Source organism: Molossus molossus, unplaced genomic scaffold (assembly GCF_014108415.1).
Source record: "Molossus molossus isolate mMolMol1 unplaced genomic scaffold, mMolMol1.p scaffold_m16_p_9, whole genome shotgun sequence".
Lineage (NCBI taxonomy): Eukaryota > Metazoa > Chordata > Mammalia > Chiroptera > Molossidae > Molossus > Molossus molossus.
In genome coordinates this window covers 104,042,187-104,068,588 of record NW_023425403.1, presented here as the reverse complement: position 1 = coordinate 104,068,588, position 26,402 = coordinate 104,042,187, and the positions used below count along the sequence as shown (strand labels likewise).

Sequence of the window (26,402 nt, the reverse complement as noted above, 5' to 3'; positions counted from 1 at the left end):
AGATTTCATTTCTTCTTGATTCAGTTTTAAAAGACTAAATGTTTCTAGGAATTTATCCATTTCTTCCAGATGGTCCAGTTTGCGGACTTATAGTTGTTTGTAATATTTTCTTACAGTACTTTGCATTTCTGTGGTGCCACTCTTTACTTCTCTTTCATCTCTGATCTTACTTATTTTGGGCCTTCTTTCTTTTTTTCTTGCTGACTCTGGTTAATGGTTTATCAATGTAGTTCATCTTTACAAAGACCCAGATCTTGGTTTCATTGATCTTTTATGTTTTTTTTTTTTTTTAATTCTATTTACTTGATTTCTGTAAATTTTTAAAATTCTATTTACTGATATTTATTAGTTCTTTCCTTCTACTCACTTTGGGCTTTGCTTCCTTTTTTTTTTTAAGTTCCTTTAAAATGTAAAATTGGATTGTTTATTTTATGTTTATCATCTTTCTTTCTTTTTTATCCTCACCTGAGGACATTTTTTCCATTTTTTGTTCAGATAGAGTGGGAGGGAGGGAGGGAGGGAGGGAGGGAGGGAGGGAGGGAGAGAAACATTGACATGAAAGGGACACGTCGAGTGGTTGCCACCCATACAACCCAACCAGGGCCGGGGACAAACTGCAACCGAGGTACGTGCCCTTAGCAGGAACCGAACCCGGGTCTCTCAGGACTGCAGGCCAGCGCTCTAACCGCTGAGCCAAACCGGCCAGGGCTTGTCTTATTTCTTGAGGTAGCCCTCTTAGAATTGCTTTCACTGTGCCCCATAGACTTCAGGTTGTTGTATTCCTATTTTAATTTGTCCCAAGGTATTATTTTATTTCTTGTTTCACTGTTTATCTACTCATTGTTTAGTAACATGTTATTTTGCCTCCATGTTGTGTATTTTTCAGGGTTTTCCCCCTTGTGATTTTGTTTCATTCCATTGATATCAGAGAAGATGCCTGACATGATTTCAATCTTCTTAAATTCACTGAGTTTTTGTGGCTTAACATATGGTCTATCCTAGAAAATTCTACATGTGTGCTTGAAAATAATATATATTCTGCTGCTTTGGGGTGAAATGCTCTGAAAATATCAGTTAAATTCATCTGGTCTGGTGGGTCATTTAAGTCTGCTGTTTCCTTGTTGATTTTCTGTCTGTAAGATCCATCCATTGATATCAATGGGGTGTTAAAATCCCATACTATTACTGTACTACTGTCAATCTCTCCTTTTATATCCATCAATTATTGTTTTACATATTTAGGTGCTTCTGTATTGCACTGATCCTTTTATCTTTATGTAGTGTTGTTCTTTGCCTCTTACTACAGCATTTGTTTTAAAATCTATTTTGTCTGACATAAATATTGCTTCCACAACTTTTTTCCCCTCCTTTTTCACTTGTATAAAATGTCTTTTTCCAACCTTTTACTTTTAGTCTGTGTGTACCTTTCCTTCTGAGGTGGGTCTCTGTAGACAGCATACATGAGCCTTGTCTGCTAATCCAATCAGCTGCACCGCGTCTTTTGATTGAAGCATTTGAGCCATTTACATTTACAGTCAGCCCTTGTTTATCGCGGTTAATCAGTTCCAGACTCTACCATGATAAGTGAATTTCCGCGAAGTAGGATTCTTTATTTACTACACAGTCGTCCCTCGCCACTTTGCACTTCTAGCGGCTTCACTCTATCACGTTTTTTTCAAATACTATACTATATTCAAAAATACAGTGAAAGAGTGAAGTCATGAAAGTCGAAGCGTGAAGAGGCAAGGGACGACTGTAAAGTGATTATTGACAGGTATGTATTTACTAGCATTTTATTCTTTATCACCAAAGCAAGGTGCTGCCTTGTATGGGCTATGTGAGACCTCCTGTTGTAGTCGAGTCTTGATTCCTGTTGCCCTTCCATGGGTTGCGCTGGCCCTCAGGCTGGCTGACTAAGAGGACTGATCCCAACCACAGTGTACAAGATGTTGTGAGGGTGACGACCACACGAAGTGAAATTCATCCCAGCAGTGTCTGGTTCCTGCTGAGATTTCCCTTTGGATGTGCCACTTATGGAGCTAACTGGGTCTTATCTCTGATGTGGTCTGCAGCCCACCATCAGGTATGTTGGTTCTGGGCCTCTTGGGAAGGGCTCTGGTGCAGGTCAATGTCAGACACTGCCTTAGACTGGTCCTGAGCTACCTGTTTGGAGTTCCAAAGTTATCCATAGTTTGTGGCTGCCTCTTCTGGGCCTGGATGTACGTGGGAGATGCCTAGGTCCACACCAAGGCAAGCTTATACTAGCATAAATTCTGGGGACAGGGCAGCAAAAGGCCCAAGGCATCCTGAGATCTGACTGCTGGCTCCCTGTTAGGCACTTAGTTAGTGAAAGAGCCTCTGGCTGGCTGTACTTGAGTTGCAATGAGATAGGTTCTCAGTGAGTCACCAGGCAGGAATGAGTGGTGTTCACCAGACTGATGCAGATTAAAACTCAGAGCCAGTGCTGTGTCTGAGGCCACTCAGCAAAAGTCCTGGGATATACCAAGTCTAGCTGTCCCCTGCCAGGTGTCTGCAGACCTTTTGGTGGGGCAAAGTCTTAGGGAGTTGTCAGGATGAGGCCTACAGAGTTTATCAGGCCTAAATAGACCAAGATTTGACCTTGTGAAGGGAAAGCTTTGCATTGGTTGGGCGTGAGAGGAAAAAACATCCCCTATCCTAAAGCCACACACTCAGTCTGTCCCAGATTCTGCCCAGAACTCCTGGAGAACCTGACCTTGGTAGGCCACTGCATGTCCAGAAGGTGGGCTCCTTAGATCTCCCATGAAGGGATGGCACTAGTCAGGCGGAAGGGAAGGTGTGGGGAATGGCCCCTGCCCCAGAACCACACAACTCAGTCTCCGACATCAGGAACTCTGCACCAGTGGTCCAGGAAGCTGATTCCTCTGCAAGGAGTGAGCTCGGCAGGGTGGGGTGACAGAAAGCAGGAGGTTGGGGCTACTGCTTTCCCCTAGGCTGATACCATATGGAGGACTGCTCGATCCAAGAAAGATGGCATCTGTGGACTGTGTCGAAGAGGGATTCAGCCCAAGGATCCTGGTGGTTGTCCCTTTAGTGCTCTCTGTGAAGCCAACAAAACCCAATCTCTCCTCACCAATAAGCTCTGAGCTGTCCTGCAAGCGCCTAGGGTGAGTGGCTGGTTCTTTAAGAGGGAGCCTGGGTTTATAGCAGAAACAGGTCTCACTGACAGACAGAATCCCTGCTGATTTTCATAGCCAGATTTTAGGTCATGTGGGTTCCTCTTCTGTTTCTGTTTGTAAGCTGGAGAGGCGCATGGGCTGAGAACTCACTCCAGGGGAAACCCCTGCATCTGAGACATCCCTCTGGAACCTCAGACTCCACCAGCAGGAGTGCGCCAGCCCTTTTTCAGGTCTCCACCCTCCTACCAGTCTTGATGTGGCTTCTTCTGTAAATCTTTGGTTATAAGACATCTCTTCAGCTAGTCTTCAATTGACTATTTAGGATGATTATTCTATAATTTAGTTGCAACTCCAGGTTGGCCCTCTGGAGAGGTACATGTAACTTCCACCTACTCTGCCTCCATCTTGGATATCCTCAAGCATGTATTTATTTTTAACTTGATATAGTTTTTCAGAATTAACAAAAAATACAGAAACTATATAAAAGATAATACAATGGTTCTTAATTTCATTGAGATCAGAAGAAGAAAAACAGGAAAATGTAATACATTATTTTACTAGCTCTAAAATGAGAAAAAAAAAAAAAAAGACAAAACAAAACAGTCTCTTTCTGTATTGATTTTTAAAAATCATCATCCGAGAATATGTTCACTGAGTTTTAGAGGAGAAGGGGTTGGGGGGGCGGGGAGAGAAACACATCAACATGAGAGAGAAACTTTGATTGGTTGCTTCCTACATGCACTGACTGCAGCCAGGGATCAAACCCACAACCCTTTGGTGTGTAAGACGATGCTCCAACCAACTGAGCCACACCAGCCAGGGCTGTATTGATTTTTTTAAAAAGAAATACTTATTTGTTTTATAACATTCATGTGAGGACTTGATGTAATTTTATGAGAACATGATAATAATTTAAGCCCTGAATTTTATGATGCCAAAATACAAACAAATTAAAGTTATGAACTATTATTTCCATGTTATAAAATTAATTTTGAGAATTTAATATTCCTTAAGAATTCTTTTTTTTAAATCAGTGATTTTCCATAGTTGAATCAAAACACAATGAAATTGCCAAGAAAATGTACTTACCTTTACTTTTTACCTGAGGAAAAAATTAAAAGGAAGACATGAAGTACTGGCTAGACACACAGGCAACTTTTCCTCTTCCTGTGGAACATACAGGAATAGGAAAACCTTCTAAGATAAGTATTTAACCAAAGTGTGCTGGCAACTCTGAAAAGTCAAGCCACTGATGTAGCTATGTACTAGGACTGATCTGAGAAAAACTGGGGATTTTTGACTAACTGAAGACATGCCATTCTTTTTCCACTTAAATAACTGAGAAGAAAAAGTGCAAAAATGTACAAATTACATCACAGGTGCTCCTGTCACTTTAAAGTTTTGGATATAAGTCTGTTATTGTAACTCTCATATATAAATGTGATTGTGTGACCATCCAAAACTATCTGTTTGTAGATATAAATGTATCAATTTGATTAAAAAACAAACAAAATCAAGACATCAAAAACATGAGATAAGCATGTGATAATTTCTATGGATGTAATTTGAGAAAAATAATGCCTGTTACTTTCCTACACAATTCAAAGAATAAAAGCAAAAATATAAAAGTGATTTTTGTAAAAAGGTTCTGAGGAAAGACATGAAGAAAAATTATAGTGTGGAATGGTAAGGCAACCAGTTCAATATGCTGTGATTATTTGAAAATATATTGTATCATCTCTTTAAGTACCATAAAGTCTGTATTGGAAATAATAAACTATTTGGTATTCATAAAGATTTGCCTAAAACCTGTAAAAATGTACAAAAGTTACAATTAACCAGAAGGTTAATTGGGATATCAATCACCTAGGTAAGTTTATAAAAATGTTATCTTACCTAGGGTACTGGGGCTAAATAAATGGAATTAAAATGCAGCCCTATGTATATTTAAAAATTTATAAACTTTTGCAAAAGAATTTGAAATTTGTTTGAAATTTAACATTATTTACAACTTACAGATTTTTTTTTGGTTGTGATGGTGATGGCGTTTTTGATGGTCTTCCTCGTCCTTTCTGTGGTATGGATTGTGTGGATTCAACTGCACTAGTTTCAGGAGATTCTGCTCTGCTTTGGGGAAGACCCAAATGTGGATAGCATCAAATTATGACTTAAATATAATATAAATATATGCAGTTTAGAGTTACACATACTTACCTCTGCTGTGCTCTCCTTGAAGTTCGGTGCTGTTTACTTTTTGACTTCTGTTCTGTGTTTCCACTTTGTCTTTCTTCTTCTTCCTCTTCTTCTGCTACTAGAGGTGCAGATTTTTTTTTGCTTCCTTTTTTAGAAGTTTTCATTGTTGGCTCTTCTTTTGTTGTACCTCCCCCACTAAGAGGTTTTGGTGGCCGGCCTCGTTTACCTTTTTTTGGTGGACTATTCTGTTCATCCTCATTTTCTAATGTATCTTCTTTGAGCCTCTTTTCCTCAGGCCACTGTGGCTCATCTGACTCGGAAGCTGTGTGTCCTCTCTTCCGTCCACGTTGACTTCCTTTGGGTTTCTGTTCCTGTACCAACTTAGTAAGGTCATCCATACCTAATTTTTCCTCTGAATCGGTGGCAGGTGTTTTTTTCCGGCTTCTAGGTTTGTCCAATTCAGACTAGAAATAAAAATCACAATTTCAAGTATGAAATTGTTAGTAAGCCTATTCTAAAGAATGAAACAAACAAAAAAATCTGTTACCCACTTTTGTCATAAAAATTTACCTAAATAAATTATAGAGTTCTTAAATACATGGGAACCATACTTGCTTTAATTATTAGTATTTTAATTAAAAACGTGTCTAGGATAAGAGGTAGTTCTTCATTCTTACTTAAGCTAGGGAGCCTCAAATGGAAGCCTCTGAAGACCAGTATTTTATTAAACTATACATTTTAATAATTAGTTAATTCATAAAAAGAACATTCTAAATTCAATTAATGAACAATAAACAACTATTTTAAAGTATAATGGATCTGTTTTGATATTCAGTTTGAGTAATTCTAATCTTACCACTATAAGAAGACATAAAATATTAGCTATGTTATATATCATGCTTTACACATCATAAAAGAACGGTTTTTGTTTTATAGCTGAAACTTGTGAAATACAGAAGTTAAACACATCATTTATTAAGTTTTTAACGTCAAAGATATTGCTTTTTCCCAGGTACAACTAATTAACAACAAAAATAATTAAAAATCAGTGACTTTTACCAGCAGATGGTGATTGAGAAAATTCTCCAAAGAAACAAACAGTATGTATGAATACGTATAATGCTATCTATATACATACATACAACATAAAACACACAAGTTTGTAGTACCACGTTAACTTCCAAAGTTTATAACAACTTACATTCTTAAAAATCAGTGAAAACAAAAATGATATGCCTGCAATTTTTAAATAGGTTTAATTAGACATTTGCGTTTCCTATTTGTAAAGTACCCAATTATGTCATTTGTTTTATGCCCTTTTCCATTTGTTTATTGGAGTGTTAGTGTTTCAAGTAATATTTTTTTTTACACATTAGCATATTTTAAAATTTTATTTCCTATTTGTATGGACTGAATTGTGTCTCCACAAACTTCAATGGTTGAAGCCACAACCTCTAATGTGATGGGACTTGGAGACTGGGCCTTTAAGAGGTACTCCAGTTGAAATGAGGTCATGAGGGGTGGGCCTTCATGACAGGATTAGCGACCTACTTATAAGAAGAGATACCAGAGAGATCTCTCTCTATCATGTAAAGTCACAACAAGCAGTGCCATCTGCTAATCAAGAAGAAAGCTCTCACCAGGAACTGAATAGGTCAGCACTCTGATCTTAAATTTTCTAACCTTCAGAAATGTGAGAAAATAAATTTCTGTTGTTTAACACATTGTTGACCACTCATGAGTTAACTCGTGTTTGCACGTGCATTACCTATTTCAATTTTTGAAACTCAGAATAATATAGGATTATTGTACTTGTGACTCTTCACCTTGCGGGTCAAAGTTCGAAAAACAGCACACAATTCTATATTCTTACCCAGACTCCTCTTCTCCCCACTCCTCTGGGCGTGAGACCGCAAAATCGAAGGTGCGGTGAACAAAAACAACCCCAGCGCCAGCTGTCTAAACTTGGACTATCTTCTAACCGCTCGCAGTTTGAACATACATATCAAGGATATTGTAAAATCTTTCTTCGTCGTGTTCAATCGTGCTCAGTTTATTATAAAAAAAGTGACTTTTCTTGATCTTTAGGTTTTTATCGAAATTACAGTATTACAAAAGTTTCAACCATGATGGATTGTGAAGGTGAAGAACTTTTCAATGAATTATATGCAAATACTTTATCTGATTTTCCGAGCGATTTTGAAATATATTGTAGCGATGTAGAAATTGATTGTTTATCGGAAGACAATAATGAGTCGGATATTAGACCACCATAACAACAAAAGAGAAATGTAATAAGATCTGATAGTGAAAGTGATTTTGAAGAAGAGTGGATTGAAAATGATATTACATCAATTTTGGAGGACTATTCAAATATTTCGGGTGTAACTGCCGACCTTAGTGATCCACAGGGTATCAGGGAAGTGATGGAATTACATTTTAGTGATGATTTTTTTTTAACTTTTTTTAATTTTTATTTTTTTCACATCTTTATTGTTGGATGTAAAATATATTACAGATGTTCCACATTTTTCCCCCATTGACCCCCTCCTCCCCACTCCCGCCCCCCTCCCACCTTTTCCCAAACTATTGTCCGTGTCCATTGGTTATGCATATAAGTTCTTTGGTTTATTTCTTCCCACCCCCCCAACCCCTTTCCCTTTGAGGTTTGTCAGTCTAGCAATGAATTTGTGCTTCTTAATCCCTTCACCTTTTTCACCCATTCCCCCATCCCCCTTCCCAACTGGCAACCAACAAAATGTTCTCTGTATCTATGAGAATGTTCCTGTTCTTCCTGTTCATTTTGTTTGTAGATTCCATTGTTGATAGATATGTGTTCATTGCCATTTTGTTTGTTCATACATTTTATCTCTTTCTTTAAAAAGACCCTTCATCATTTCATATAATAACGGTTTGGTAGTGATGAACTCCTTTAACTTTTTCTTGTCTGGGAAAGTTTTTATATGGCCATCGATTCTAAATGACAGCTTTGCAGGATAGAGTAATGTTGGTTGTAGGTTCTTGGTTTTCATCACTCTGAATATTTCTTGCCACTCCCTTCTAGCCTGCAAAGTTTCTTTTGAAAAATCAGCTGACAGCCTAATGGGAACTCCCTTGTAGGTAACTAGCTGCCTTTCTCTTGCTGCTTTTAAGATTCTCTCTTTGTCTTGAACCTTTTGCATTTTGATGATGATGTGTCTTGGTGTGGGCCTCTTGGGGTTCATCTTGTTTGGGACTCTCTATGCTTCCTGGACTTGTATGTCTGTTTCTTTCACCAAGTTAGGAAAGTTTTCTGCCATTATTGTTTCAAAAAGGTTTTCAATTTCTTGTTCTCTCGCTTCTCCTTCCGGCACCCCCAAGATGCGAATGTTGGCACGCTTGAAGTTGTCCCAGAGGCTCCTTCACTATCCTCATTTTTTTGGATTCTTTTTTCTTTTTGCTGTTCTGATTGGGTGTTTTGTGCTTCCTTATATTCCAAATCGATGGTTTGCTCCTTGGATTTACGTACTCTATTATTGAAGCTATGTAAATTATTCTTTATTTCAGTTAAAGCCTCCTTCATTTCTAACTGTGCAGCGATCATTTCTGACTGGTCCTTTTTTATGCTCTTGAGGCCCTCACTGAGTTCACTGAGCATCCTTATAAGCAGTATTTTGAACTCAGCATCTGTTAGGTTGCTTATCTCCATTTCGCTTAGTTCTTTTCTTGGGGTTTTGTTCTGTTCTTTCATTTGGGACCTGTTTCTTTGTCTCCTCATTTTGGCTGCCTCCCTGTGTTTGTTTTAGTGTATTACTTAACGAGAGGTATGGGGCTCGCTGAGACCCGATGCTGCTCGTTTGAAAGAATTTAGGAAAAACCTAAAGCAGGATCCAAGACCGGCCAATCCTATGGTTAAGCAAGTGGCAACAGCTTGGGTGGGCCTGAAAGTTGGGTGGGGCGGGGCCTCAGGGAGTCACCAGGGCGGGGCTACCAGTGTGGCCAGGTTGCTGGAGTCCCAGATATGGCGACTGTCTGCCGCCCCAGGGAAGGGCTCACCAAAGGAACAAAGGCCTCTGACAGCACGTTTGTCCCGAGGAAGCCCCCTCTCCAGCCCTCGCTCCAGTGCCAAACAGCTCAGTTCTTCCCTGTGTGTCTCTGGCGCCCCTCGAGCTGCCTCCCCTCCGAGCTTAGAGGGAGAGAGTCCGATAAGTCCATGCGCGGGCCCTTTAAGGAGCTGCCTGGGGCTCCAGCTGCCTCAGCCTCCCTGAGCCTCAGTTCCCGCTGGTTTTCCAGCCAGAAGTGATGGGGACTCTCTTCCTGGCACTGGAACCCTGAGCGGGGCACCTGGTGTGGGACGGGGAGCCCTCAGTCCTCAGGAAGGACCTTCCCAGCTGCGGGAGCCTCCTGATTTTATCCGCCACACGTGGGTGTGGGACCAGCCCGTCGCACGGCCGCCGCCACCCCTCGCGCCACCGCCCCTCCTACCGGTCTGGATGTAGCTGCTTTTTTTTTTTTTTTTTTTAATCCCGTAGTTGTAGGACTTCCATTCAGCTTGATTTCAGGCGGTTTTGGATGATGGTTGTTCTGTAGTTTTGTTGTAACTTGGATGTGGTTGTGGGAGGACGCGATACCGCGTTTACCTACCTGCCATCTTGACCGGTAGTCTAGTGATGATTTTTTTGATTTAGTTGTTTGTCAAACCAATTTATACCACCACCAAATGGAACAATTTTACAAAAAAATCGACTAAAACTGTACCATGAATAAAAGTTACCGATACCAACTTAAAGAAGTTTCTTTGTTGATATTGATGGGACAAATGAAAAAATCACATTGGAGGGATTACTGGTCAATGGACCCTTTGGTTGAAGCTCCAATATTTCCTAAAACTATGAGCAGAATGAGGTTCGAGCAAATTCTTACATTTTTCCATCTTAGTGATAATTCCCAAAATATATCTAATGATGACAGACTGTATAAAGTAGGCCTTTTCTGGATTACTTTCTTCCAAAATTTCAGTCTTTGTATGTACCTAAGCAGGAGTTATCCCGAGATGAAGCAATGATACCATATAGAGGACGTATCAGCTTCAGAACATAGAGTCTGGCAAAAATAATAAAATATGGGATTAGTGAGACTGCTTTGCAAAAGTGAGAGTGGATATGTTTGCAACTTCGAGATTTATTCTCGAAAGGTGAAGGCAAAAGTTGCAAGAAACTATATTATCTGTCTTAGAGTTGTATCTTGATTCTTGGCATCATGTATACCAAGATAATTACTACAAAAGCATTTCTACAGCTGAAATATTATTAGAAAAGAAAACGTTAATCTGTGCTACCATAAGAGAAAACTGTGCCTTACCAAAGGTACTAAAAAAAGTCAAAGAATCTTCAGAAAGGGGAAATTACGTTTTAATGAAAAAGACCCATTGTTATTTTTTTTTTTATCCTCACCCGAGGACATTTTTTGATATTTTGTTCAGATATAGAGTGGGAGGGAGGGAGGGAGAGAGAAAGAGAGAAAGAGAGAGAGAGAGAGCGAGAGAGAGAGAGAGAAACATTGACGTGAAAGGGACACATCGAGTGGTCGCCACCTACACGACCCAACCAGGGCCAGGGACAAACTGCAACTGAGGTATATGTCCTTAGTGGGAACCGAACCGGCCAGGGCAGACCCACTGTTCTTATATCATGGAAAGATAAAAGACCAGTGAATATGATATCAAGTATCCACGATGCCTCTATCAAAACAACTGGAAAGCGAAAAAGAAATTCTACGGAAGATACAGTTAAACCTGCGTGCGTATTAGACGACAACCAGTACACGACAGGAGCCATCGAGCAGACCCATATTTGGCGAATGGCAGTATCTTTTGAAAAAGTATAAAGTGGTCTAAAAAAGTAGCATTCTTTCTGATCAATTGCACTTTATGCATTTAAAACTTACTGTAATTACAACAGACAAAATAAAATAAAATACAAAAATTTTCTACTTGAAGTAGCTGGGGAATGGATATCTGGTGGTTCAAATGAGTGCAGCTCAGAACCTAACACTTCTGGTCCTTCTAAAAGAGCTCTTTACACTGATTCGCCTCCTAGGCTTTCGGGGCAACTAAAGGACCATGTTTTAGAAAAAATAGTTACTGGTATAAAAAAAAAAATCCAACTAGAATGTGTAAAGCGTGTGTTTCAAAAGGAAAGCACAGCGAAACCAGATATATTTGCGAAACATGTTGCGCACCATTACACGTAGGTGATTGCTATGCAGTGCACCTCACCAAAAAAATTTACTAAAATATATAACATGTATAAAACATAATATATAGCAGATATGTACAAAGTTTTATTTAAATTCATTATGTATCAAGTATACTGAAGTTTACTGAGATTGTTTCACTTTCATACTCAATTATGAAAAATAGCCGGTGACATGAGATAACTACGTAAAATTGCCGGTCAACAATGTGTTAAGCTACCCAGTCTATGGTATTTTGTTATGGCAACCTGGGCAGACAAGATATTATTTTATCTTGTTTTAGAACAGGATGTGAGATGAGGTTCTAAACTGTGTTTTCCTACTCCCATCCCAAAAGAGAGATAGTATTTAACTAATTATAAGTTTGTGTCTGATTCGGTTGATTTTATCATTATTAGCTCTCTTTTTTGTATTCATTATTCTTCCACATGGACTTAAATCACACTAAAATTTTACATTATATATATATTCATTTAGAAAAAAATTGTCTTAAAAAAAAAAAGAATAGTTTATTGGTTTTAGAGAGAGAGGAAGGGAGAGACAGAAACACTGATGCTAACACTGGCCGCCTCCTGCAAGCCCCCCACTGGGGATCAGGCCTGCAATCTGGGCATGTGCCCTGACTGGGAATCGAACCGGCAACTCTTTGGTGCATGGGATGATGCCCCATGAACCGAGCCACGTTGGCCAGAGTAAAACTGTCATCTTTGAAATTCACCTTACCCTGTTCAAGTCTTCTAGGTTTCTCGAGTTTGATATTTCTCCAGACAGGTTATCACTACTTCTTAAGGTTATGTTTAGATCTATCTATCTGTTTGTCTATCTAATTTTGTTGTTATAGTAGTTACTGTGTTAATTCAATACACTTTCCTCCAAGTGTATACCTAATATAAAGTAATATTACCAGAGTAAAGTTAGTTATGTACATACAGATATACAGATACATGGCTACCATGCTAAACTTAGTTTTTCAATTATTTCTCTCATTTTTCAGAGTATTAAAATTAAAATAATTTCTATTTTCATTCATTGTCATACCTTCTATTTCACGTCTTCTTGAAATGATCAAACATTCTAGAACAATTTTAAATAATAGTGGTGAAGCCCTGGCCGGTTTGGCTCAGCGGTTAGAGCATCGGCCTGCGGTCCGGAGAGACCCGGGTTCGGTTCCTGCTAAGGGCACGTACTTCGGCTGCAGTTTGTCCCCGGCCCTGGTTGGTCGTGCGGGTGGCAGCCACTCGATGTGTCCCTTTCACATCGATGTTTCTCTCTCTCTGTCTCTTCTTCTCTCTCCCTCCCACTCTATCTGTGCAAAAAAATGGAAAAATGTCCTCGGGTGAGGATAAAAAAAAAAAAAATAGTGGTGAAAAGCAGGTTGCTTGTTTTGTTCATGATTTTTCATAAGAATGTTTCAAGTATTTTGTCTTTAAGAATAATAATAACTTTGACCAAATCATTCATTACTGTTTAAACAGACAAAACTTTTAGCATGTTAAGAATGTATCCTTGCCCTGGCTGGTTTGGCTCAGCGGTTAGAGCGTCGGCCTGTGGTCCAGAGAGACCTGGGTTCAGTTCTCGCTAAGGGCATGTACCTCAGTTGCAGTTTGTCCCCGGCCTTGGTTGGGTTATGCGGGTGGCAGCCACTCGATGTGTCCCTTTCATGTTGATGGTTCTCTCTCTCTCTCCCTCTCTTTCCCTCCCTCTCTATCTGAACAAAAAATGGAAAAATGCCCTCGGGTGAGAATTAAAAAAAAAAAAAAAGAATGTATCCTTTTGGTATTAGTTTATTAAGAGTTCATATTTAAAAATTTTTGTCTTCTTTGGCATGATTTGAGAATCTCATTAGCATTTTCTTTATTCTGTATATTAATATATTATAACATATTAAGAGGTTTTTTTTTTAGCATTAAATTATTCTTGTATTCCAAGAAAAAAGGACCTACAAATAATTGGTATAAATTTATTAGTATTTATTGTTTGTTTTTTTAAATCCTCACCCAGGGGATATTTTTCCATTTTATTTTCAGACAGAGTAGGAGGGAATGAAGGAGTGGAGGGAGGGAGGGAGAGAGAAAGAGAGAAACATTGATGTGAGAGAGACACATCAACTGGCTGCCTTCTGCATGACCCCAACTGGGGCTGGGGACCGAACTGCAACCAAAGAACGTGGCCTTGGCTGCAATCAAACCCGCAACTCTTTGGTCTGTGGGCCAATGCTCTAACCACTGAACAAAACAAGCCAGGGCTATTTAGTTTTAAAAATAAATTTTTTTTCTTGCCCTGACCGGTTTGGCTCAGCGGTTAGAGCATTGGCCTGCGGTCCGGAGAGACCCGGGTTCGGTTCCCGCTAAGGGCATGTATCTCGGTTGCAGTTTGTCCCCGGCCCTGGTTGGTCGTGGGAGTGGCAGCCACTCGATGTGTCCCTTTCACATCGATGTTTCTCTCTCTCTCTCTTCCTCTCTCTCCCTCCCACTCTATCTGTGCAAAAAAATGGAAAAATGTCCTCGGGTGAGGATAAAAAAAAAAAAAAAATTTTTCTTTACTAATTTTGAGAGAGAGTGGGGAGAGACAGAGATAGAAACATCGATGAAAGAGAACATCGACTGGCCACCTCCAACATGCCCCTACTGGGGGAATCGGGCCCACAACCTGGGCATGTGCCCTGAACAGGAATTGAACCAGCGACCTCCTGGTGCATGGGTTGATGCTCAACCACTGAGCCACACCAGCAGAGCTATTTAGTTTTTTAAATAATTAAAAATTAACTGCTGTTATTCAAGATGGGAAGATAAAAGAAATATTAAATTAAAACTAAATTTGAAGTATCACCTCCAATTTTAAATGCTACAATTTAGTTGGATGTCCAAAGATCAGAAAGGGTGGTTTAATTGTTTTATGCTCTGGAAAAGGTTGGTGGTAAAAAGGAAATCAATGTCTGTTTTTGAGAATACCATAAAATAATCTAGTTTCCTAAGGCACTACATTCTCTTATTTCTTTTTCATTTTGCATTGCCTGTTTTAAGAGCAGAGAGTTAGGAGCAGGATATGGGGAAAAGATGTTACTTATAAAACAAAAATATGAATATAAATGTATATGGAGAATTCCTTTGCGATGAAATATCAATGTGAAGCTCGTAGGAGGCAGAGAAGACAGTCCTCTTTTACTATAATTTATTGGTCTTTAAATTAAACTTCTGTCTCATAATTCTCACCTCTTTGAGGATATTTCAGTTGAAACTAGATTAATAAGGTTCTACTACCTTTGAAAATGAGTAATGTTACACAAAGTCTAGCCAAAGGCCTTTATTACATATACAAATAAATCCCAAAAGGCCAGAAACTCGAAACTGCTCAAAGAAAAACAGAGACTGTATTGTGCATTACTTTCTAAGGTAAAACTAGATATGGAATTTCCATAATAACAAAATATTAAAAATTAATCAAAACCATGTTTCCCAAACTGGAGGGGAGAAAGGAGAGCAGCATGTAGCTGTGGGTGGCCCAGGTGATGTTTCCAGCAAATGAGAGAATTTATAACCTCTTCTGCACTTAGTGCATTTTCAAGCATGTGGTGACAAACTCTAATAAATGATAACGAATGAATTTTTTGCACTAAGAAGCAGAACTAGAAGACATAAATTGAAGGATTCTCTTCTATACATCCAGATAATAGCATTTCTTTCTGATTAATCAATCAATAATTAAGTCTGCTTGGCTGAAACTTTTAAACAGCCAATAAAAATCAAAATTTACAGAATAGATAGTAAGGATTTAATAAAAATTTTAGAAATATAATTTCTTAAGTGGAAAAAGAAACAATCTGGCAAAATAAATTACTGGAGAAACTTGGAAACAACTGAAAATAAACTTCTTGGTTATGTAATGTTGAGCCAGAAAAAGGCAGGTCAGTATTACAGGGGTGAGCAAAAGTAAGTTTATAGTTGTGAGTACCCAAAATACAGTTGTTATTTACTTATCTATTTATTTATTATTGTATTATTTGTCGTCTTCTATAAAACTACTTTTGCCTACTCTTGTATTTCAGAGAAAGAAAAAGTAATTATTTTACTAGTAACCTTCCACCTCTATTAATTGAGTAGATTCAAACACAATGACTTTTATTTTATGGTAATGATTAACCAAAAATATTAATCTTTTTTTTTAAAGCTCTAGCATTTTTATTTTTTTTTATTTATTTTTAATCCTCACCCGAGGATATTTTTCCATTTATTTTCAGATAGAGTGGGAAGGAGGAAGAGAGAGAAAGAGAGAGAGAACACTGATGAACACTGATGCGAGAGAGAACACGGACGTGAGAGACACATCGACTGGCTGCCTCCCACACAACCCAACCAGGGCCGGGGACAAACTGCAACTGAGGTATGCGCCCTTGGTGGGAACCGAACCCAGGTCTCTCCAGACCGCAGGCCGACGCTCTAACCGTTGATCAAAACCAGCCAGGGCAAAAAAATTATTAATCTTTATACAACAATTCATTTGGGCTAATTCATTTATTCTGATAAACCTTACCAGCTATGTATCCACATTTTACAGATAAACAAATTGATTTAGAGAGCTAAACAGTTATTCAAAAAAAGTTTAGAGCTAACCCAGAAAGTCAAAATGTGCCCAATTATTAAGGCCATCAGGTTGTGCTGAAATACATAACTGTATTCTATATCTGCACCGAAACTACCAACTTTGTCTTCAAATGACATTTACAAATCTATCATCAGAACTATCACTACTATTAAGACTTAAAAACTAAACAAGGACTGTATGAGAACCTTAGCATTTATTACCTTTCCTAGAAGTTTATTTAGTAATTAAAAACTCAAGAAATCAACTAAAATGGAGGAGCCTTTAAGGACCCCCATTCTATTTCTTTTCTCTAAGGCTAATCCTAAACTTACTGTGTTTAAAAATAAGCAAACAAAAGAAATAAACAAGCAGTCTGAGTGTAAAACGGGCATGTTAGAATACAAAGACCTAAAGAAAAAAGATTACTTTAGTAGAATGACAAGAAACACAAGAAATTCAATATACTTAAATTACATGGTAGAGAATAATCTTAAACTCAAATGTGTAATTAAAACCCTTAAAAGAAAATCATGTCAAATTTGAGAGTAATGTTAACTCATTTTAGTGTAAAATTATTTACAGTAAAATACAATAATTGTAATTATAAAATCAAACCAAAGAGCTCACCCTTACAAGATCAGAGTCGTCTCTCTTGTCACTTTTTTTCCCCGACAAAGGTGAAGACATTGTGTAATCTTCATTTTCACTGTGGTCCATTTCTGAACTATCAAGCCTTTTAATACAGACATTTATAATTGTTATTACAATCAAATAACCTTAAAAGCTTTTTCTGTTCCCAAAGTAGCTTTATAAAATAAAGGTTCATTCAATTAAAAAATTACTGGATTTATTCTATCATACTTAGCACCAAATCAACAAGCAAAGAAACACATTTAACAACAATGAAAAATCAAAATATCACAAATTTATTTTTTTCCCTTAATTCTTTTTAAAACCTAAATTCTATCTTGGTGTAGGAACATAAAGTAAATTGAAACTTTCTCGTTAGCAAGTTGGATGGGTCTACATTACAATTTGCCCTGTCCACAGCCTCTCCCTTATCCCCAATTCCGCTTTTTCTTCTTACATTAACATCCTCTAATACACAAAGTTATCAGGTTTAGTATCTACCGACTACCTTCTTCTGCTAGAATGTAAGCATGGATCTTCTGTCAGTTTTACTTACCAGTGTATACTTAAGCACGTGGGCGTCCAATAAATACTTATTAAATAAATTAACAGTACCTGTTTTCATACATTGGTATAAAGGCTGAGTCTTCTGTCCTAGGTGATTTTATCCTTATCTTGTTTAAAACTCATTTAAACATTACTGAATCCTGAATTTCAATCTCTGGCTAAGAAGCTACCTGAGTTCTAGACTCACATAGCCAGTTGCCCACTCGCTTGTATTTCTAATGGGCATCGCAAAACCTGACAACAGCCAAAACAGTGATTTGGACACTCCTCTTTTCCCTACCTCCACATACACACACACACATGTACGCACACATATACTGTCTGTTCCTCCTCAGGCTTCTACATCTCAGGAAGTGGCACCATCATCTAAATAGGTATTCAGGGAAAAAGCCAGGACACATCCTTAAACCCCCCTTTTCCCTAACTGTTCACAACTAATCCAAGCAAGACCATTTTGATCTACCATCAAAATAAATCCCAAATTTCACTATTTACTGTCTTCCTCCCTGTTTATCCTTTCCCTAGAATACTATTAGCCAATTCTCAACTGGTTTTTCTATCTCAATTCTATCTCCTCTATTCTCTAAATAACCAGGGCAGTCTTTTAAAGCACAAATTATATCACTGGACTCCACAACACTATTTTTCAGTTGTACTTAAAAATCACATCCAAATTCCTTACATTCACAAAGTCCAAACATAATTTGGTTACCTCTCAACCTCATCCCTAACCATTATTCTCTCATTCCTGCCCTCCAACGAAACTGTCTAAGACATATCTAGCTCATTCTCTTAAAAAGAGTTCCAGTGAAGAAAGACAAGTATTACATGATCTCACTTATTTGTGGAACAGAATGAACAAAATAAGGTGATGAACAAAATAGACCCAGAGACATACAAATAGGGTTCAGATTGACAGAGGAAGGGGCGGGGGGGAGGGAAGAGATAAACCAAAGAACTTATGCATATAAACATAACCAATGGACATAGCAACAATGCTGGGGAGTGGGGTGGGGTAGGGGGAAACAGTAGGAGGATGTCAATGGGGGGAAAAGAAGAAACATCTGTAACAAAAATTAATTTAAAAAAAGTTTAACACCACAGCATTTAAAAAAAGATGATCTAGTAGTGATATGTACATAGCTAGAGGAACAAGAAAGGGAAATAGCTGAATACAATAATTAAAAAGAATGAATGAAATGATGATAAATTAGTTACTGGAAATGTTTTCGTCATTTTAAGTATGAGACTATTCACTAGAAAACGTCCAAATGATATGGGTGAAGAGTCACTTAGATATAAGCCACTAATACATATTAATATAGGAATCTAGAACAAATAAGAGCTATAGATGTAATTTTTATTCAATTTCTATTGTACTATATATCATTTAAACCATTCATTGCAAGGAAATTGGTAAGATACTTTAGAATGTCTCTTCCCTCCTTTGTTAATTCGTTATGAACAATGCAAAAGACAGCATGTAATCTTTCATAATAACTTAGCAAAATTAATAAACAGTGGCAGTTTAGCCCTGTACAAGGCTCTGCTGCTAACAAATGATGTAGTAAGCACTATGCCAAAACCAGGGAAAGTATAAAATGTGTTTCCTTTTTTCTTTCTTCAAGCAAAAATGTTTATACATGTACATGATCAAAAGAAATTTTAAATCATACCAAAGAGTATGAAATGATCTCCCTCCTACACTAGATTACATAAACACTATTAAGATGTGATGTATTCTTCCAAATGCTTTCTATCATATATAAGCAAGTGTAAATATAAATGCTTTTTAAAAACTCAAAAATACTGTAACACTTTTCTTATTCTTTGCCTTTTTACTCAATAATGTACTGTGGAAACTCTTTATACTAGCTCCTACCTCATCAATTTTAATGACTATGAATTCTATTGGATGGATGTACTGAAATTTAACAGCTTTACACATCAGCTGGATAATTGGATTAGCCCGAAAGCTAGAATATGAAAGGCTAAGATGGAGAACTTAACTAAATGAGTAAGCAAAGCAATATGAACTTACTCTAATGTGAATGAACTGACTTGATATTAAATGGCATGTACTGTTTTCTACCCACTGACATTCAATGTTTTGGGTTAGTCAACAACAACAAAATGTTTTGGGTTACATTATTGTAGATCTCATAGCCTTGTTAGAACCTTAACTATAAAGTAGCTATTTTTTATGTACTTACCTCCCTTTTATTCTCCCAGGAGAGCTTGGGTTTGAGCTGCTGCTTGCATTGCTTACAGTTTCCATTCGTGATGATTTTGTTTGAGACTGTTTGCCTGCTGACGAAAGCGGCTTATTAACAGCTCCTAGAACATTGGTTGTTTTAGGCTGAAATGATAAATGCATATTTCTTTCTATTTGATTAAAGCCAAGAGAAATTTACATTTAAAGGACCATAAGTAACATCTCTGTTAAAATATTTACATACAAATCATGAAACATGTGCCTATCCTTAAGCAAAATAAATATTATAAACTGAGTATCACTTGAACAAATAAAAAACTATATAGATAGCAAAACAGTCAAGTTTCTTAGTTATTTGGAGGCTTACACAGAAGCGAGAACAAATCAAATGCACAGTCAACCATGAAAATAGATTATTAGACTCTTGCTGTGGAAGGACATAAGAAGATGCCTTTTCACTTTAAGATTTTTACCTTGATATTATAGAATAGATATTTAAAGATCAAAGTCTCCAGGGGCTTTAATATAAGCTTAAAAAAAGAAAAACAAGTTCATGTATCTCAGCTTACATCTATATAGTAAATATAACTATTTCTTATTAGTAAATGGAATATATCTAATAATTATATTTCTAACTTAGAATGTACACCAATGTTTAAAGAAATACAAAATAACATAATTATGCCACTAATCGAACTAAAATAAACTAGTACATAAGAATCAAAGCCAGTCTCAAAACATACTTTTCCAGGAGTGAAAAACGATTTCATTTCTGGAGGCAGGTAGTTTTTGGTGTTACTGAAGTTCTATAAGGGAAAAAGATGTGGTCAGTAAATACTGAAATATCTGTGAGGTTCAAAAGCCCACAAAGCAAACAGCAGTTTTTGTTTTGAAGTACATAAATAATTATATTTTTTAAAACTAAATAATCATCACTTAAAATACAAAATTTCACTTACTAATTTTAAATACTATACTTGAACTAACCTTGTACCAACTCCAATATTAAAACATATTTGAGTTCTAACATGCTTCTGTAATAATACTCTCCAGAAGAGGCCACACAGACTCCTGATATCTTTTTTTTTTTTTTTTTTATCCTCACCCGAGGATATTTTTCCATTTTTTTTTGTACAGATAGAGTGGGAGGGAGAGAGAGGAAGGGAGAGAGAGAGAGAAACATCGACGTGAAGGGACACATCGAGTGGCTGCCACCCGCACAACCAACCAGGGCCGGGGACAAACTGCAACCAAAGTACGTGCCCTTAGCGGAAACCGAACCCGGGTCTCTCCGGACCGCAGGCCGACGCTCTAACCGCTGAGCCAAACTGGCCAGGGCCAGACTCCTGATATCTTAATCACACCAAAGTGAATGCTTAAAAGCAGACAATCACTTTTAGCTATTGGGTAAATCTACAAGGCTGTTCCAAATCTCTGTACAGTATTAAGAGTTTAATTGGTATATATATTGCTTTAAAAAAAAGGGTAGCAGTGGTTTCTATACCCCCAGTTACTCAACAGCTTATGTACATTATGAATCTCTAAGAGAGATTCTTGAAAATACTTTTTATCTCATACAGTACCCGAGTTTTATGACAGTGGGCACACTCTTACAGCATTCCAAGGATCGTGAGCCTCTGCGGTTATCTGTTCTCCTCGTTTCCTCGTACTAGTTATAGATCTCAATCAAGAGCTTAATGTCAGACTGTATCTATACTCTATCAGCATTCGCCTTCCCATTTTGGATCAATGGCCATTATTAACTCACAGATCTACACACTTTGATCACATTTTTCCCTGTGTCCTTAAACTGGCATAAAATTTTGAACACAAACTCTATATCCTACTAACTAATCTCTGAACCTTTATCTGTGTCTTCCACTTTGGCCCATATTCTGGTCTTGAACCACATTAAGATTCATGACGAGCTGTCCATAACATCAGTAGTGGGCTAGGTCTTGATATTGATCCTCCTCAATCTCTCTATAACCTAGTACTAAGAATACATTTTATTTCAACTCACAGAAACAAATTCTAAAATAACTACCTTGTCAGGTTGGGTGAAAAAACGAGCTGGCAGCACTGGATCTTTAGGAGATTCCAAACTGTATGTGGTGCTCTTTGACATGATGATGTTCATGGCAACATCACACACCGTATACAGCTTCTGCAATGGTATTAAAAAGAAATTCGATACTTAATTTGGCATCCTAAAGTTTGAATTAGAAGTCATTCTAAAACATGTATTTAGTATGTAGTTTTTAACACAATAGTGTAAGTTTAAAATACATTATCATTTCATTAGTTTACTAGTAACAATATTACTACTAATTTTACATTAGTAACTATATTAGTAAGTCTAATTACTACTAATTAAAATGCTACTGATTATTTACTACTAATAGAAATGACTGATGTCAACAAATAGACGTTCCATATCCTACACTCGGATGCTTATACAGACATGGAATCATAATTATTACTTCATAATAATTACATACTTCATTCATTTTTGCGTCATCTGGTCCTTGGGCATCTTTTGTTTGTTTAATATTTTCTACCATCTTTCTGATAAATGCATGACTGTTATTTTCATTTTTAGCCATTAATATTTCTAGAACAAACCAAAGACATCTAAAAAAAAGAAACAGAAGAAAAACTAGTCATTAAATACAGATATAATTCTAAATATAAATATAATGAATACCAGTAAAAAATTAAAAAGAAACAGCTCTAAGTCAACAGAGAAAAAAGATATGTCACACATACATATCACACTATATCAGCAATGTAAGTGTGCGTTCACAAGGACCCTTCTCAGAGTCTCACTAATTGTCCCAGGAGGCAGATGAAGAGAATCAAATGATCTTGGCTATGACAGGAAGACTATCTAAGGAAATACCTGGGCCACAAATAAAGTGATGCCTCAAATTCTCAAGGCTGACTGTAGTCCTAACTGGAAGTCTTCAAGAAAACACAACTACCTTATTCAGTAATTAAGAATCTTCATCAGTAAATTAGAGGAAAAAAAAGTCATGGATGACAACAGCACATACTGTCTTTGCTTAAAGAGGAAAAGATTAAAAGAAAGTTTCAGTTTTAATGTTAATTACAAAAATTCTATTTAAGGAAAAAAAAGTGTGTTGCCTCTGTATATTACACAGCCAGAATGTGACAGTTACAGCACAGAGGGAAAAAGTAATAAGAGAAGAGATCAATGTGAAGCAAGGTATCATTGTAGAAGGAAAAAAAATAACCGTTAGGATTTCAGGTACAGAATAAACAAACTCTCCTGGCGTGGCTTTCTCATAGACTGGAGATGACTCACGGCTATCCTGGGGCAATTCAGAGATACAGCCAAAAATGTACAGTAGAATCCAAAGAGTACTTTATTTCAAAAACCAATGTTCTCTGAGAAAGAGGAAATGCTAGAAGTTTCCATTAGCTATAATGACTCTAATATAAGACTCATTTTAGGAGAATCGCTTATTTTTAAAAAAACAAACTGTGGCAAAAGAGGGTAACAATTTTTTCCCTTGCCAAAGTTATCAGTAATTTGACTTTATGCTGGTCTTATAAATACTTCTCTAAATAAATTTATATTTCCCTATTTCACACGCAGGCATATATAGTCTTTTGGTCTCTCAACAATAATCTTTGAAAATATCACAACGGTCATAAACTTTATTCAGAAAAATCACCACTGAGGTAGTAAGTGGGACGGGGTTCCCTGGTTATCAACTTGGCCTGTTATTAAACTAGATCATTCTTTCTTCCTTATGAAAAAAAATAGTTTCTGGGGGGAGAGGGGGAAGTGTTTATCATGTGAATAAAAGAGAGTATTACTTCACCCCCATGAAAATCTATGCAGTTTCAGAAGAAAGTAGAAAAAGATAAGAACTGTGAAGGAAACTTTTAATAGATTGCTTCAATAAAAATAAAATGCCAAAGCATTATACAGTAAATATGCTAAATTAAGTTTTGGAAGATTATATGAGAAATAAAATATAAAGAGATGGTATAAAAAATAAGACAAAAATAAAGGAAAGAACCTTAAATTCCTAATAAATAAAATAAATCCAATAAACTAATTATAATTGAAGTCCCAATATCAGCAAGAAAGGGAAAAAACTTTCAGAAAACATAAAAATGAAATGGAAAGTCTTACTCTTTGACATCTTTGAGTTGTTCGATATCCTGTACTTTGACATAATCTGGGTCATGTGCCAAAAGGTGAATTGTATATGGAACAACATACTCTGGTAGAAGAGACAATAATTTTTCTGAAAAACAAACAACAAAAGAAACAGAAATGTCCAGGTTATAAAAGCAAACCTTACCCACCTTCTCTCTCTCTCTGACTGAATACTCCCTACATCTCAACACATTACACGGGAAGGAAGATGTACTCGCCCTGGCCGGTTTGGCTCAGCGGTTAGAGTGTCAGCCTGTGGTCCAGAGAGACCCGGGTTCGATTCCTGCTAAGGGCACATACCGCAGTTGCAATTTGTCCCCGGCCCTGGTTGGGTTGTGTGGGTGGCAGCTACTTGATGTGTCCCTTTCACGTCGATGTTTCTCTCTCTCTCTCTTTTCCTCTCTCTCCCTCCTACTCTATCTGAGCAAAAAATGGAAAAATGTCCTCGGGTGAGGATAAAAAAAAAAGAAAGATAATACTGAAATATCCAGTGCTAAGATATATTACAAATGAAACAGTTTATTCGTTCTTTCAATATATCCAATAATAAAATGGCTATTAAATGCACTATATGTTGTGGTTACAAAGACTTTTATTTCCATTTTCAAATGCACATTGGAAAAAGTGATTGAAACAAACTCTAAGACTAAGAAACATAAGATCTATTTTTGTTATTATGAGCAACCCTACATTCAACACTCCCTTGTAAACTACTGAGCAAAATTAAAATGAGTAAGTCTTTCAGAGTTAGTATGACAGAAAAGTAGAAAGTCAAGATTTTGATATGACTTTAGTATATCGAAGTAAAAGTATTTCATACTATCAGTAAGAGAAGAACAGATATAAAAAAACAAGCAAGCATAAATAAGAATTTCTAGGACAATTTAAATAACAACGAAACATTTTTTTTCAGTTTAAATGAAAATATCTTCATACAGGGTGGGACAAAAGTAGGTTTATAGTTGTGAGTATGTGAAACAGATTTTATTCTTTTTTTTTTAAATCCTCACTAGAGGATATGTATTTATTGAATTTTTTTCTAGAGAGGGAGGAGGGGGGGAAGGGGGAGGGAGGGACGGAGAGGGAGAGGGGGGTGAGAAGGAGGGAGGGAGGGAGGGAGGGGAGGGGAGGGAGAAAGAGAGAGATAGAAAGAGAAACATCAAACAGTTGCCCTCCGTAAGAGCTCTGGCCATAAACGGGAATTAAACCTGCAAACTTTTGGTGTTTGGGACGATGCTACAACTAACTGAGCCACCTGTCTAGGGCCAGTTTATTCTTATATTATTTTCTAATTACTTTCCATACAAACAACTGTAAACCTACTTTTGCCAAACTCTGTATTTTAAATGAGATCAGCATATTACATTAGAGGTCAGAAATGTAACCCTAACTAGTTTAATGAAGGTTATTAAAAAAGACCAGGGTTCATATTTTCTGTACAATCCTTTTATATTTCCTACTTTCAAAATTAAAGTTTAAATTAGATCTTCAACCTGGAGTATAATAAAATATGGATCAATAAGGTACCAAGTTCTATTTCTATTCCTGAACTCAAAGAGAACATAATATCCTTCATTTTAAGGCAGAAAAAAGTACCAAGGTTCAAAATTCAGTGAAATTCAAATTGAACTCTTATCAAATATTTATTGAGTGCCTACAAATTTTCAGGCTTACTATTTTAAATATAAAGATAATAGGACTAGTAAAAGCCCTCACACTATAGCATAACCAGAGACAGAAGTTAGCCTCCGATGTGGCAGGTGCCCTATGACAAGAATAGCTAACAACTACTGGCTACTTCTTTGGATCATGCATTATGCCAGATGCTCTACATATGTAACTTTCTCATACTCATAACCACCATAAGAAATGAGTATAATTATACCAGTCTTACAAATGAGAAGATCAAGGCTCAGACTCCTAAAGCACACGCCCACATACAACTGATGAACGGCAGAGGTGGGCTTCACTCCACGCACTCATTTATTTTCCAAGGTGAAGAAGGAAGGGAGAAAAGAGGGTCCCAGTGAGGCCATGACACCGAAACTACATTCTGAAGGACTCAAGGGTGCCAACCATGCTCCCTGGTTTTGTCTGTCTGTCTAAAAGGGGAGGAACTCTCCAGACAGTACTGAAAACAGAGAAACGTCAACTAATCCAGAGTACGCGGAGCATAGAAGCGACAGCAGAGCCACTAGAGACAAAGCCTGAAACTCAGGCTGAGTGCACACTCCAGCGGGCATGTCAATGAGTTTCAACTCGACCCTATGAGCAATGAAAATTTCAACAAAGATTTCAAACATGGCAGTGACGTGATACGAAGTGCTTTAGAAAGACCCTTGTGACAGTGCTGTGGCACAGCTGGAGGTGGGTTAGAGGCAGGGGAACAATGACACGAAGGAGGGAGGTAGAAGTGTACACACCAATCCAAGAAAACACAGCAGGGTAGGATCCTTGAGGAGAAATGTTCAAGGTATCGAGAGGAAGAATTAACTGATGAGAGGGAAAAAAAGATAAGAAGAGTGTCTCTGACTTTTACTTTGGATAACTGGATAGATTTTAATTAAACAGAAAGTTGGAGAGGCACAAAACTAATAACGTGGAAGAGGTAAAGTGAACCAATTAAAAA

General features: G+C 37.3%; 1 protein-coding gene across 7 annotated transcripts in view; it reads right to left on the bottom strand.

Moving 5' to 3' along the window:
- The window catches only part of PDS5B (PDS5 cohesin associated factor B), a 191,750-nt gene that overhangs the window by 8,778 nt on the left and 156,570 nt on the right, over positions 1-26,402 (bottom strand). Inside the window, exons 25-33 of one of the 7 annotated variants that reach the window (XM_036249590.1) lie at positions 23,747-23,861; positions 22,080-22,212; positions 21,626-21,745; positions 20,322-20,384; positions 19,577-19,722; positions 16,794-16,899; positions 5,373-5,815; positions 5,175-5,285; positions 4,248-4,260 (exon numbers count right to left, since the gene is read on the bottom strand). In XM_036249590.1, the coding sequence (XP_036105483.1) occupies positions 4,257-4,260; positions 5,175-5,285; positions 5,373-5,815; positions 16,794-16,899; positions 19,577-19,722; positions 20,322-20,384; positions 21,626-21,745; positions 22,080-22,212; positions 23,747-23,861 (1,241 nt within the window). In that variant the 3' untranslated portion in view covers positions 4,248-4,256. Of the gene's footprint in view, positions 1-4,247; positions 4,261-4,282; positions 4,326-5,174; positions 5,286-5,372; positions 5,816-16,793; positions 16,900-19,576; positions 19,723-20,321; positions 20,385-21,625; positions 21,746-22,079; positions 22,213-23,746; positions 23,862-26,402 lie in introns of those variants that run through there. The other 6 variants (XM_036249589.1, XM_036249585.1, XM_036249584.1 and 3 more) reach the window with 6 other exon arrangements.